At 39.0% G+C, this 13,365-nt stretch overlaps 1 protein-coding gene across 4 annotated transcripts in view; it reads left to right on the top strand.

Annotated features, from left to right (window-relative positions):
• The window catches only part of SH3RF1 (SH3 domain containing ring finger 1), a 184,431-nt gene that overhangs the window by 149,463 nt on the left and 21,603 nt on the right, over positions 1–13,365 (top strand). For all 4 annotated transcript variants that reach the window (XR_005215993.1, XM_037830983.1, XM_037830985.1 and 1 more), the window contains exons 6-8: positions 826–936; positions 11,076–11,230; positions 12,384–12,554. Coding sequence is in view for 3 of the 4 variants with exons in the window: in XM_037830983.1 (XP_037686911.1) it covers positions 826–936; positions 11,076–11,230; positions 12,384–12,554 (437 nt within the window). In the remaining variant the exon portion in view is untranslated. The remainder of the gene's footprint in view (positions 1–825; positions 937–11,075; positions 11,231–12,383; positions 12,555–13,365) is intronic.

Genomic DNA, 13,365 nt, shown 5'->3' with positions numbered 1-13,365 from the left:
CTTGTGAGAAAAAGGTACCAGCCAACCACATTTCTTCAGAAGTTTAGGGAGAGAGAAGCATCACATTTGTGCAGGAACGCACACCCACATCTTGCAGCATCGACTAATAGTTCTGCATTCTGCAGTTGGACATGATGTGCAACTTGAGTGAAATTGATCTCATAACTGAACATGGGCGATGAAATGGCCTAAATAACTCAATCTCTTTCCAGTAAATTAACCTTGGGTAGTATCATGAATAAGATACCTTTGAAAACAGCTGATTTGGCTTGACATTGTTCCTTTCAAGGTTCCATAAATAATTGCCTGCTTAGGTATGTCTAGGCAGCTGCATTTTCATCGTGTGTTCCCACCGGAAGGTAGATGTCATGAAAAATGATCCTGAAAATAGCAAAGTACCTGAAGAATTTAACACAGGTTTAACATTTTGATAGAAGGCGATGTTCAGCCACAAAGCACTGAAATAGGGTCTTCAGGGAAATTGTTGGCAGGCTACTCGAATGCCAGGCTAATATCTGAAAGATCAGATTGGTTTATGGCAGTATCTTAATTACAAAAACCAACAGCAGTCAAATTCTTATGTAAAACAGTGTAGTGACCACTATTTAATCAGTATGTATCGTGTGACTCCCCATTATTTATCATGTAGCAAAATGCCTGATACATATCAGATAATCAGTAAGTTTGGGGTGAAAAACTGAAAGACTTAATAGAAGCTGCAGATTAAAAAAAAATAAAATTTATGACTTGCCTTCCCAAGGTTTATCCAGTATAATCTGTTGTGTTAAGTATAGTCCTTCTAATCACTGTTTTTTGTCTTGACAGGTTCATATAAGTACCACCGGATTAATTGTGACCCCACCCCCAAGCAGTCCAGTGACAACTGGCCCCTCATTTACTTTCCCATCAGATGTTTCCTACCAAGCTGCCCTTGGAGTAAGTATAGTTTCTTCCATCTTTATTTCTCTCTTAGTATTTAGTCATGTTAATCTGGCACACTTCACCTCTAACACCTGCAGTTTGTTGTTGATACTGGCTACAGGGGATGTATCTCTATCTTTCATCTGTTAACTCTGTTAATCTTAGAAAAAAATATAGAAAGTCTCTTGCCTGCAGGCAAAATTTTAACAGTGAGGATCAGTGGTCTGAAGCTATTAGAGGAGCTTTTGAAAATACTCTTAATCTTCATGAAAGGCTTATCCTTTATTTCTTTTTGAGTTTCTACACACTACTTATATCTTACAGAAACACGTTTACAGAAATAATGAAGAAACTGGGGTCCTGTTTTAGTTTCTTGGTTCCATAACAAATACCATGCAATGAGTAGGCTTAACAACAAAAATTTATTGGCTCACGGTTTCAGAGGCTAGAAAGCTGGCTTCCTCCTGTGGTCATATCTTGTGGTTGGCCAGCAATCCTTGGGGTTCCTTGGCTTTTCTGTTACATGGCATTGCACATGGCAGCATCTTCTGTTTTCTCTTCCAGGATCCATTGACTTCCAGCTTCTTGCTTCTCCCTGTGGCTACTCTCTTTCTGATTTTCATTCTGTTTATAAAGGATTCCAGTAATCTGGATTAAAGGCCGAACTTCATTCAGTTGGGCCACATTTTAACCAAGGTAACATCTTGAAAAGATCTGATTTACAATGGGTCCACACCTACCAGAGTGCAGACCAAGACCAAGCACATGTCCAGTTCAATCCACCACCAAATCTCTACATTCCTGATTCACTCTTTTGTTTCTTATCTTTTACTGGTATGCCCATAGCTGTGGATGCCTAGTGATTCCTGCCCCCTTGGAAGTTGTTATATTGATTTTCCTTCTAAACACGTAGTATCCTACAGATACAGTCTAAAAGCTAATTGCTTTAGAACATCCTAAGAGGTGAAGTTAATAGGGACTATTGGGGGAGTCAAAGGAGATAGATACAACTATGGATAGAAAATTAAAGGTGAAGAAGTAAGTGAATGCATCCTTAGCAGAAATACAGTAGTGTAATTGTAGGCAATAGAACTGCAAGGAACCAGCAAGTGTGAGACGTCTCTCATCCATGCCAATGCCTTGGCTTATACGCTTAGATTTTTATCTTCCAGGTCTGAGTTGAATGAGGATAGAAATGATTTTTAAATCAGAGTGCCTTAGGACATGGACCACATTGTAGCACCCCACCCACCCAGCCCCTGTAAGTTGCTTTATAGAATCTCACCTGGTTGTGATGCCCTCAGAGAAACAATGTGGCCCAACGTTGGGGACACAGTCCTGGGGTGAAGCAGACCTGGGTTTGAAGCCCAGTTCAGCCACTTATTTGTCACGTGACCATGAAAAATTTACTCAGCCTCTTTGAGCCTCAGGGTCCCTACCTATAAAATGAGACTAATGGTATCTCTGCTTCAGAGAGTGAACCTAGAACATAGAAAGGGATAACTGTTATTGATCTCATTATTGGCCTCTGTTGAGGAATATGGCACCATGGGCCTGTGACATGTGCCACTGGTTTGCTCTAAGAATGCCCTGTTGTGATTTTCTCAGCATTCTGTACCAGGAATAGTGAGGCTTCTAAGCAGCTGGGTTGGTTTTAATTTGTGGATTTTATATATGTTGTAAAGTTTATATTTCCCCCTGTCAGAACACTTAAAGCCAAATTTGTAGCCTCTTCCAGCAAAGACCTCACAACACAATGTTGGCTCCATCTAGTTTTATTGTCCTCATTTTCCTTTTTTTCATTTTTCTTATTTTATATTTATTTTGTCTCAGTATATTTCATACATAATTGAAAACTGACTTTGAAATGAGGTGGGATATAAATAAAAGCAGAGTTTTTACCTAGCTTGACTTAGTGAGACTTTTGATAACTTTTTATAGAGTTAAGTATGCTCTTCTATTTAAATGAAAGTAAATGTTCTGGTTAGAGGTTGAAATTTTTTGTATGTTGATAGGACTATTTGGTGAAGGAGAGGCTGTACCTTTATTCCTCTGGGGAGAAGAAGTTCAGAAAACTTTCACTGAAATGTGCTTTCCATGAGAATCTGGTAGCCGTGGGTACTTTGAGCAGAGCCAGCTTCCGTCATCCTCCCGCCCTCTGATCTCCAGGGAAGACTCTCCTTTCCTTCCTTCCCTTCCCACCCCAGTCCACACACATAGCCAATTGGCATTTCCGTTTCCATATGACTACCTTGCATAGAAAAATTCTAACTTGATTTCTTAAGGGAAAAAAAAAGACTGACTTTCCTGATCTTAGAAAAATTAATTAATGGAAAAGACATTAGGTTGGCTGAGTTTCAGTCCTTGTGGGCTGAAAAATTTTCAGTATAATAAATGGCCAGTTGCTCTTAACTGTGTGCTCACTCTAGGGCAAATCAATAGGAAGATCTCAAGAGAGCATGATACACAAAAATTAATTTACATTCAAGCATTTTATCCTAGGATTCTATAAGAAGGCCTGCATGTTTAGCAAGAGGAAGATGTCTATATCTCAAAATCCCTGGTAGGCTGCCAAAAAAATGCTTTGTATTTAATATGTTAGATTTAAAAGGGAAAATCTCAGTACCATGTGATCTCTGCATCTTACATTAATTGTGGGAAGTATGCTTTTTAAAATTTGAAATGTTTCCCAGGACTGAGCATTGTCACAGCAATAGAATGCAGCTTTGTAGGGAGGAAACCATGCTTTTCATTGTGTGGCTTTTATAGGTAATAAATGCCATCACTAGCCTTGGAAATGAAAATTATTTCTAATATGTTTTTCATGAATTGAGAGTTTTTGATCTTATATGCAGATTGATGTTATATCAGTTAAAATGTTAGATATCTAACATTGTGAGCAACACTGTATTACTTCTATCTAATTCAACATCAAATTATTAATAGTAGTGTTTTCTTTTGACTAATTTTGTTTGGGGAGGAGAGAGAAGATCTTAGTCTTGTATGTTCTGCACAATGGCAGAAGAACCTTTGAGATGGATGCTTAATAATCCTGGATCTTCTGTCTCTGCTGAGAGGTGTTTAGCTGAAGGTGTCACCAGGTGGCCAAGTCAAGAAAGGCCAAATACAGCTCATAGCCAACTTTTGAAACAATTACATTCCAGAAACTTGTAGCTTAATAAGTTTGGATGTTTTAAAAAGGAAAAGAGTTACACACACAAGCATGCAGATATACATTTAGTGTGTGTATTTAAAGAAATAAAGTTAAATGATATCGGTTTCTCAGAACAGCCAATATGTTTAGTCAGTTGTAGCCCGTGGTGGAAGCTGAGCAGAACTTACTGCTGTCGGCAGGGTCAGGCTAGGGCTCAGGAGGTATGGGGATGCAACACCAGCCTTGGTGGTTTGAGAAGTAGTAGAGCCCTTGGAATTCTGAAAATCAAGGTGAGGAATGAGTCACGGCAGAAAATGTCATAGCAACAACAGGAAAAGACCCTAGCATCCCAGGAACCTAGACCTCTTGATCCATATCAAGTTGTTCTTAGAGGGAGGTGGAAAAGTTCAAAATGTTTGCTCATTCACTTATTAATTCAAGAAACATTTACTGAGGCTCTTTCATCATCTGGCTGCAAAGCTAGGTGCAAGCAATACAAAGGTGAGTTAAGACAGTCTCTGCCTTCACTGTCTCATGAATAAAAACAGCAGCTTCCATTTACTGAGCTTCTGCTATGCTCTAGGGCACTGGGAAAGGTAATTTACACAGATTATTTCTAGTTATAAACTCCATCTTGCAGATTTGTATTATGAGGCATGTAGATTTTATGTAATTTACACAAGTTAACTAGTATAGGTATCTCTCTACTTTCTTTCAAATCAAATGTAGAACAATAAATCTACCATTTATTAGGGAAGATTCATTCCAAGAGAGCTTTTTTTAAAATTATCAAATCCTTTTAGACATAATCTAAACATCTATTTCTAGCACACACACACACACATATATATATATATATGTGTTATATATATATATATATATAAATCTCTCCTCACAGCTGTACCTATAATTGACTGGTTTAATTTCAATAAGCATAATTTTATTGCATTGTGATGCCTAAGATTAATTATTTTTGTCACCAGTATCCACACTTCCATTTTTCCACCTCCCACTCATCATTATAAAAAATAAGGCAAAAAACAACAAAATACTCAAATAACTGCACAAACACTGCTATGCACAGACGGTAATGCTGCAGAAACTGGTAACACTTAACTCTAGGGGATATCACCACACAGTAGCTTGAACTATTCCCTGCTCCACCACGGTGAGTAAATCTGAGTTCAGTGCAAGCAACCCTCAGAAATATTGCAGGTTCAGTTCCAGACTACCACAAAGCAAGCATGTATCTCTATAAAGCAAGCCATACAAATTTTTTGGTTTCCCAGTGCATATAAAAGTTATGTTTATATTGTATCTTAAAAAAAAACAGTGTACATACCTTTATTAAAAATACTTTGCTGCTTAAAAATGCTAACCGTCATCCGAACTTTCAGTGAGTTGTAATCTTTTTGCTGGCAGGGGTCTTACCTCAATATTGATGGCTGCTGACTAATCAGGGTGGTGACTGCTGAAGGCTGGGGTGGCTGTAGCAGTTTCTTAAATTAAGACAACAGTTTTCTGCATTGATTGACTCTTCTTTTCACAAAAGATTTCTCTGTAGTATGCAATGCTGTTTGTTAACATTTTACCCACAGTAGAATCTCTTTCAGAAGTGGAATCATTCCTCTCCAACCCTGCCGCTACTTTATTAACTAAGTTTTTATAATATTCTAAATCCTTTGTTGTCATTACAGCAATGTTCACAGCATCTTCACCATTTCAAGAAACCACTTTATTTGCTCATCCATAAGAAGCAACTCCTCATCCATTCAAGTTTCAGCATGAAATGGCAGCAATTTAGTCACATCTTCAGGCTCCACTTCTCATTCTAGTTCTCTTGCTAGAACTGAAGTCTTGAACCCTTGAAAGCCATACATGAGGGTTGGAATCAACATCTTCCACACTCATGTTAATGTTGCTATTGTGACCTCCTCCCACGAATCACAGAGGTTCTTAAAGGCATCTAGAATGGTGAATCTTCCCAGGAGATTTTCCATTGACTTTGCCCAGATCTGTCAGAGGAATCACTATCTATGGCAGCTATAGCCTTAAAATATTTCTTCAATAATAAGACTTAAAAGTCAAAATTACTCCTTGATCCGTGGAGTGCAGAATGGATGCTGTGTTAGTAGGCATGAAAACAACATTAATCTCACTGTACACCTTCATCAGAGCTCTTGGGTGACAAGGTGTATTGTCAGTGAGCAGTAATATTTTGAAAGGAATCTTTTTTTTTCTGAGTAGTAGGTCTCAACAGTGGGTGTAAAATATTCAGTAAACCGTGTTGTAAACAGATGTGCTGACATCCAGGCTTTGCTGTTCTATTTGTACAGCACAGGCAGAGTTGATTTAGCATAATTCTTAAGGGCCCTAGGATTTTCAGAATGGTCAGTGAGCACTGGCTTCAACTGCAAGTCGCTAGCTGCATTGACTCCTAATAAGACAGTCAGTCTGTCCTTTGAAGCCAGGCATTGACTTCTCTCCAGCTGTGAGAGTCCTAGATGGCATCTTCTTCTAATAAGAGGCTGTTTCGTCTCCATCAAAAATCTGTTGTTTAGTGTAGCCACCTTCATCAATTATCTTAGCTAGATCTTCTGTATAACTTGCTGCAGCTTCTACCAGCACTTGCTGCTTCACTTTGCATTTTGATATTATGGATACGACTTCTTTCCTTGAACCTCACAAACCAACCTTTGCTAGCTTCACACTTTTCTTTTGCTGCTTCCTTAGCCTTCTTAGAATTGTAGATAGTTCGGGCCTTGTTCTGGACTAGGCTTTGACTTAAGGGAATGTAGTGGCTGCTTTGATCTTCTGTCCAGACCACTCAAACTTTCTCCATATCAGCAATAAGGCTTTTTCACTTTCTTATTCATGTGTTCACTCATGTAGCACTTTTGATCTCCTTCAAGAATCTTTCCCTTGCATTCACAATTTGATGCAAGAGGCCTTTCAGTTTGTCTAGCTTTTGATTTAAAGTGAGAGATGTGCAACTCTTCCTTTCACATGATCACCTAGAGACCATTGTACAGTGTTAATTGACCTAATTTCAATATTGTTGTGTCCCAGGAAATTGAGAGGCCTGAGGATAGGGAGAAAGACAAGGGGATGGCCAGTTGGGAAGCAGTCAGAAAACACACATTATTTTATTAAGTTTGCCATCTTATATGGGGTGTGGTTCGTGGTGCACCCAAACAATTACAATAGCAGCATCAAGGATGACTCTTCATGAAGCACTGAAACAGATGTAGTAATAATGAAAAAGTTTGAAATATTGCAAGAATTACCAAAATGTGACACAGAGATAAAAAGTGAGCGCATGCTGTTGGAAAAATGGATCGATAGACTTGCTTGACACAGGGTTGCCACAAATCTTCAATTTGTAAGGAACACACACACACACACACACACACACACACACACACACACAGTATCCGTAAAGTACAGTAAATTGAGGTGTGCCTATATATAAAAAGACCATTAGCGATACTGATGTGTAGTGTTAAGAATAATTTGAGGTGAGTGGAAATTAGATGTTTCAAAAGAAACAGTGATAGGATATTAAATGATATTTGCCCAAAGGACCCAGTAACGCCAAAAGCCAACCCCACCAGTCACTTTTCTACCCCGTGGGGTTTGTGAGGGAGACACACACACATAAGGGACAGTTGGAAAAGAAAGGAAACCTTTATTGTGAGTTGAACTTGTGCCCAAAACTCCATTGCTAGGTACTTTGGTGATCTAGCTGGCAGCCCATAACCCAGACTTGAGGCTTAATGGATCTTTTTCCTGATCCTTAGCCAAATCCAGATGTAACAGCTATCTGGGCAGGTTGCCTGATGGGAAAGAGGCAGAGGAGAGAGCGAGCCTTTTCACCCACAGCATCCACTAGCGCATGTGGCCTTTCAGTGGCATTGAGTCCAGCCCACTCAGAGAGAAGCTACTTCTTCTTCGGGTGTTCTCTCAAATGGCCGAGTGAAATTGAGGACTAAGCTGGGTTTGGCCTCCACGTTTTTCTGACCCCAAAGCCCATGCTTCTTTTATGATGCAAAGTTGCCTCTTATTTCAAGATCAGTAGGTCAGAAGAAAGAGAACCTGGACATGACAAAATGTGCTCATTCCCTATCTGTAAGCCAGGTGTTATTTAGAAATAGTCACTCCTGTCGCAGCCCATTACCTCATGCTAGTCTGAATCTTTGGAAGCACAAGTAGAAAGTACAGTTTTAATGAATATCAGAATAACATCCAGTTGACTGTGTCAGTATTTCTGTGTCCTGGACCTTAGCTATAGACACCTTTACTTTGGTACAATACAGACCTGCTACATTTCCCAAAAGCTAAAACTGTAAGTGATAAATTCTTTTCAAACCCGTTAATTTAGCTTACAATTTCCAGTGAAGGCATTTTGATCAAGTGCTTAGTTCTAAACAATATTAAGTTAACAAAATATTGTTAACAAAGTGTGACGAATGATTCTGTCCCCTCGTAGATGTTTGCTGCTGGTGGAGAGTGCACCTTCGTCCCTTGTGCCTGAGCTTGCCCATAGTTGGGTCTCCAGATTGGCATGGGGAGAATGAAAAAAGGCTGTGGTTTGCTTTGTGGAAATCTCAGGTCTTGCAGCATAGCAAACTGCCCAGAACACAACACACAGTGGATTACCTTTTGAACTTCCCCATTGCCAGATTATTTCAGTTTAGGTTGTTTATAAAACAACCCACAGTACTTCCTAGTCTTTGACAGCCCTGGACTCGCCAGAGCCCTATCATTTTACCAACCCCACAGGACCAAGCAACATTTAGGAAGCTGATTTTAATCAGACTTTCATGGTCTATGTCTGTGTGTTTATAGACACACGAACTCACATGTGCACACACATGCACGTAGGATCTTTTCCCAAAAGATCCTTCACCCAGTGTTTGAAAAAATCTGTCCAACTTTATTAAGCCCTTCTATGTTTCAACCAGAAAAAGAAAAGTAATACTATTTTTTCTCAGGCACAACCTTTGGGATCATTCAGATTATCCTCTTTCATGGCACATTGCAAATGCCTACCAACTGTTACTATTTGCAAAAGTATGGAACAAGAAACATTTGTTTACTGCATTTTTTAACCAGAAGAGGTGACCTTTCCTTGCATGCAGAAAGGGCAGTCCCTTTTTTTCCTTGAAGATAATTTAGAGCAGCTTCTGTTTTAATAAAGTTAAGATCTAACAAACGATTTTAATTTCCTTGCTCTTGAAAATAGAATTCTACATTGAGTGTGAAATGGGGCTTTTTGATTCTGTGCCTTAAATTCTATTTTAAGTAATTTCTAGGAGTGGTTATTGTTGGGCTCCTGGATGCGCTCCTTTTTGAGCACAGGCCATTTGAGTTCTGTCTTTCCACTGTCACGCTGTTTTGAGATTTGGGCTTTTCAAAAGATTTAAGTGAAGATCATCAAGTGGTCATTTTGCTGTTTCTCTGTATGTTACTCTCTGTACCATCTAGACTTGTTATCTCACCCATCAAGCCACAGGGTTAACCGCCAGGGCACATTTGTGGACTGAGTATTTTACTGGGATTATCTTTATTTCTTTCTACTTTGTCACCAAATGGTATGAATGCGGGGCCTTCTCCTGTTTAAAGGTTTTGGAGGCTCTAAGCCCCCCCAGAACATGCAAATTCCAGAGCTGTAACAAATCTCAATGCTACCATGTTTTGTATGGAGAATGTGAGGAGCCTTTTCATGCAGGTTCTAACTTTTTGAACTGACCTCTACCTTGTCCGTATTAGCTAGCACTTGGTAAGCAGCTCTGCACCTGATTTATTTCTGCATTAAATACTCCCCAACAACTTCTGCTGCTGTGTGGGAAAAATACTTGTTGAAAGTCATTTTAGCAAGAAATTAGATATAATGTGTGAAATGGTTGCAACATATGTCTAGAGATTTGATTTTTTTCTATTCAGTTTATTATGGTTTTGGAACTACATATATTAACAGGGAGATGAAGTAAATATTGGTGAAATTCTAATTTTTATTCCAAATAATAAAGACTATTATGAACTATGTTTAGAAATCATTGAATTTTTTAAAAATAATATGTTGATGCATAGAAGTCATTTATGCTTTCAGAGGTACATTCTTGAGTCTCCTCGTTTCTCCTTTGATTTAGTTTTTACATATAATGGTTCCAAGATTTGGGAAGGGCAAGGTTGGGAGTTCATGCCCTCTTTGTGTGCCTGTTTTCCCAGGAGTTTCAGTATACAGACCCTAAAGAATTATCTGGGGTTTATAGTTCAGAAGGTAACAATTGCTCCATTGATTTTCAAAAGGCATGGAATCCTGTAGGCAGAACTCCATTAGGCTGTGCCTATAAAGGAACCAGCAGCTTTTCACTGGTGTGCTTGTTAAAGATTACCCATCTTGATAGTGCTACATTTCAAAAGCTGGCAAAGTTAAGAGAACAATAAGCAAAAGTAGCAACAAGAGCCCAGTGAGTGTGGCTTGCTTTTGTTTGAGCTTTTTGGAGACCAGGCATCAAAGGAAATTTTCTTCTGAAGGAATGATCTGAAATATAGTGCTAGTGCAACTAAATTGTTTTGTGTTGTATTTAAGTTTCTGGATACAGAAACAATCACACATTAATCCCTAGCAAGCGTGGTGACATTATAGTTGCCCCTTTGAAAGGCATTTGGATTTCTGTCCAAGTCTGTCATTAAAAGTATTATTAATCTTTAAATTAATGCAGATGTTTCATTTTTTTCTTTCCTACTCCTAAGGGTGATTACTTACCTGTTTGCTGAAAAGGTGGCTATGACTTTAAGATCTTAAAAAGGAGAACAAGAGATGAATTTAAAAAAGGTCTTTCATATGAGGTTGCCTGCTGGTTCTGCTCTGTGCGGATTCCATTAAAGTATTTTTCCATGGATTTCTGATTCCTTTTCCCTGCCACCATGCCTAGAAGTTGTAAATAAATATTTTGTTCCTTTTTTTCCCCTCTCTGTTCCTTTTCTATTCCAGACTATGAATCCCCCTCTTCCCCCACCCCCTCTCCTGGCTGCCACTGTGGTCTCCTCCACGCCGTCAGGTGCTGCTGCTCCTGGAACAGGACAGAGGCCCGCAGCGGGACCCACGGACCAGATTGCACACTCACGGCCTCAGCCTCGCCCCAGCGTGTAAGTGAGGGTGTCATTTATTATTGTTCAACTGTGCATTTTCAGTGAGCCTAAACAGCAGAGGTAAAGAAACACCTTTCTGATGTGAGCTGGTGACAGGCTTATGGCTCACCAAGTGGCTTGTGATCTGCAAGCTTCCACCCAGTCATGAATATAATTAGGAAACTGCTGAAACAAAATGGGTTTAATACATGAGCTTGCTAGGCAGCCGTCCTGCTGAGTGAATGAAGGCCTTTCATAGTTGAAGGAAACATAGCTGTTTGCATTTTCATAATATTATGTGTGTATAGAACTGCCTTTTTGTTCTACTACTGTTTGAGTTTTTTGTCTCCATTTTCATTCCTTATATTAGGATACTAAGGAATGGGAAAATATTCAACACAAATCAAATCTAGGTGGAGTATGATGTGAAAAGCTGTAAGCCTTCTGCAAAAAGTATCAAGACAAATCATTTTATCTTGTTCAGAGTTTACTGGTGGCATGATATAGCTAGATTTTTGTGGATCGTGCATTGTATGAATTTATACCCCTCACAGTGTAGAGCACTGGTAAAAACCATGGGTTAGAGTTGCCTGCCTGGTTTCCATGTCGCTTTGTACTGTGGGGTTGTTTTGTCCTCTCCATGATGTAGACCATCTTTTTCTTTGAGTTTTTCAAATTCAGGGTCTTTCCTGGCCAAGCACACAAAAAGCAAGTGCAACCCATGTCTCTGAGTTTGGCTTGAGTGTGGAAGGCGGCTTGTTGTTCTTCCCAGTGGGATTTCAGACCATATGTCCTCATTTGGGGCCACTTCCCAAGTCTAACAAGGGCCATTTGAAGAGCTCAGTTTTGCCAGTGGGTATTTAATCCCCAGCAGCAAGTTAAGGCACTCTTGGAGGCCACATTAATTCTTTCACAGCAGACAGATGCCATTTGGTGGGAGAGTCAGTTTCACACTGAGAGGACCAAGCTCACCAGTCCTTAATCAAGAAGGCATTCTGCCTTTTTTAAATGTAGACAGCTAAACTCACTCAATGGAGAATTACCAGTGCTATTAATGGCCTGTTTACATTTATACACAGAATACTAAAGACCTTGTACCAAGGAAAAATTTTGAGCGTGTTGGGGTTTGTCTGTTATTCAGCCTAAAATTAAAAATTATTTTCTATTCTAGGTACATTGCTATATATCCTTATACTCCCCGGAAAGAGGATGAACTGGAACTAAGAAAAGGGGAGATGTTTTTGGTGTTTGAACGTTGCCAGGATGGCTGGTTCAAAGGGACGTCAATGCATACCAGCAAGATGGGGGTTTTCCCTGGTAATTATGTGGCACCAGTCACAAGGTACGTTTTTGAATAAATGGTTGACTAAGTTCTAAACAGAGAAGCTTTGTTCTTTTCTATGTTTTCGGCCTCTTCAGATTCCTTTTCACGTTGTAATTGCCTTTGTTACGTATCTTGGGTTTTTAAATCCATATCTCTTATCTGCTAAAATCCCTTTGAACTCTAAAATTCTTAACTTACTTTTTAACATGGATATATGTGAAATTGTCAGGTTTTATCAATAAATGTATTAGGTTATAAGTTATTTGCTTTAATTTATGTGAGAAGTCTCAACTACCAACATTTTTGGCCAGGAAATAAACAGTACAGTTTTTAATATAAATAAAAGCTGTGTTATTAGTATTCTGTTTATATACTGTTTGCAATATGCCAGGCAGGCAAGTTTCTAAATAAATTACACATATTAACTCTTAGTCCTCAAACAACTCATTGATGTAGGTGCTGTGATTATGTCCTTTAATAGATGAAGAAATTGAGGCACAGGGCAATTAAATAACTTGCCTGATATTACATAGTGAAGAAGTGTTCAAACCCAGTTGGCCTGGCTCTGTACTTATTCCATATCAGTTGGCCATTACCTCTGAATTCTGCTGGTTAATTTATGTAATACAGTCAGAAATCAATGCCTTAAATATGGTGTAGATCCTTCTCACCCTCTGGTCACTGAGGAAAGTAGCCTTGGAAATTGAATGAAATACCCTATAACAGCATCAACTTTGAGGAAGCCCAGTTTATGACCACTGGGCTCTCAATAAATGGTTCAGGTTTAACTGTGTTAAATCATTCCTCAGACCCTTTGATTTAAAAAAAA

Source organism: Choloepus didactylus, chromosome 3, assembly GCF_015220235.1.
Source record: "Choloepus didactylus isolate mChoDid1 chromosome 3, mChoDid1.pri, whole genome shotgun sequence".
Classification (NCBI taxonomy): Eukaryota; Metazoa; Chordata; class Mammalia; order Pilosa; family Megalonychidae; genus Choloepus; species Choloepus didactylus.
The sequence above is the reverse complement of the archived record's forward strand: the minus strand, read 5'-3'. Positions and strand labels throughout refer to the sequence as shown.